The 850-nt window shown below is 61.9% G+C and overlaps 1 protein-coding gene across 1 annotated transcript in view; it reads left to right on the plus strand.

Annotated features, from left to right (window-relative positions):
* The window catches only part of LOC104391803 (perilipin-3-like), an 8,074-nt gene that overhangs the window by 4,589 nt on the left and 2,635 nt on the right, over positions 1 to 850 (plus strand). The window contains exons 3-4 of the mRNA XM_010001513.1: positions 3 to 85; positions 767 to 831. Coding sequence (XP_009999815.1) covers positions 3 to 85; positions 767 to 831 — 148 coding nt within the window. The remainder of the gene's footprint in view (positions 1 to 2; positions 86 to 766; positions 832 to 850) is intronic.

Here is an 850-nt window from a genome sequence, read left to right on the forward strand (position 1 = left end):
CCCCCTGGCGGGTGCCCGGCAGCATCTTCATCACATGTGGCTGGAGTGGAGCCAGCAGGATGCTGTGCCCATGGAGGAGAGCCAGGTATGGGGTGGGGGTACCATGGGGGACACCGAGGTATGGGGTGGGGGTACCATGGGGGACACCGAGGTATGGGGTGGAGGTGCCGTGAGGGACACCAAGGTATGGGGTGGGAGACAATGTCCATGGAGGACAGCAAGGTAGGGGTTGGAGACCATACCCGTGGAGGACACCAAGGGGCTGGGAGGCTGAGTCCATGGAGGACAGCAGTATATGGCGTAGGGGAACAGGCATACCAAAGTATGGGGTGGAGGGACCATGCCCTGTGAAGGACACCAAGGTGTAAGGTAGGGGACCATGCCCATGGAGGACACCAGAGTATGGGGTGGGCAACGATGCTTGTGGAGGACAGCAAGGGAGGGGGTAGGGCAACATGTCCATGGAGGACACCGAGCTATGGGGTAGGGCAGCATGTCCATGGAGGACACCAAGCTATGGGGTAGAGCAGCATGTCCATGGAGGACACTGAGCTATGGGGTAGAGCAGCACGTCCATGGAGGACACTGAGCTATGGGGTAGGGCAGCATGTCCATGAAGGACACTGAGCTATGGGGTGGAGGACCAAGCCCGTGAAGAACACTAAGGCAGGTGACCATGCCCATGGAAGACCCCAAGGTCTAGGGGGTCCAGTCTGTGCCAGGCAGAGGTCACCCCTTCCCCAGGGCCACTGCTGGTGCCTTGCAGGTGGAGGCACGGACGCTGGCCATGCTGCGGGGGCTCGTGCACCAGCTCCAGGCTGCCTGCACCCAGCTGGCCACCAGTGCCCGG

Source organism: Chaetura pelagica, unplaced genomic scaffold (genome assembly GCF_000747805.2).
Source record: "Chaetura pelagica isolate M959 unplaced genomic scaffold, ChaPel_1.0 scaffold1040, whole genome shotgun sequence".
In the NCBI taxonomy this organism is placed as follows: domain Eukaryota; kingdom Metazoa; phylum Chordata; class Aves; order Apodiformes; family Apodidae; genus Chaetura; species Chaetura pelagica.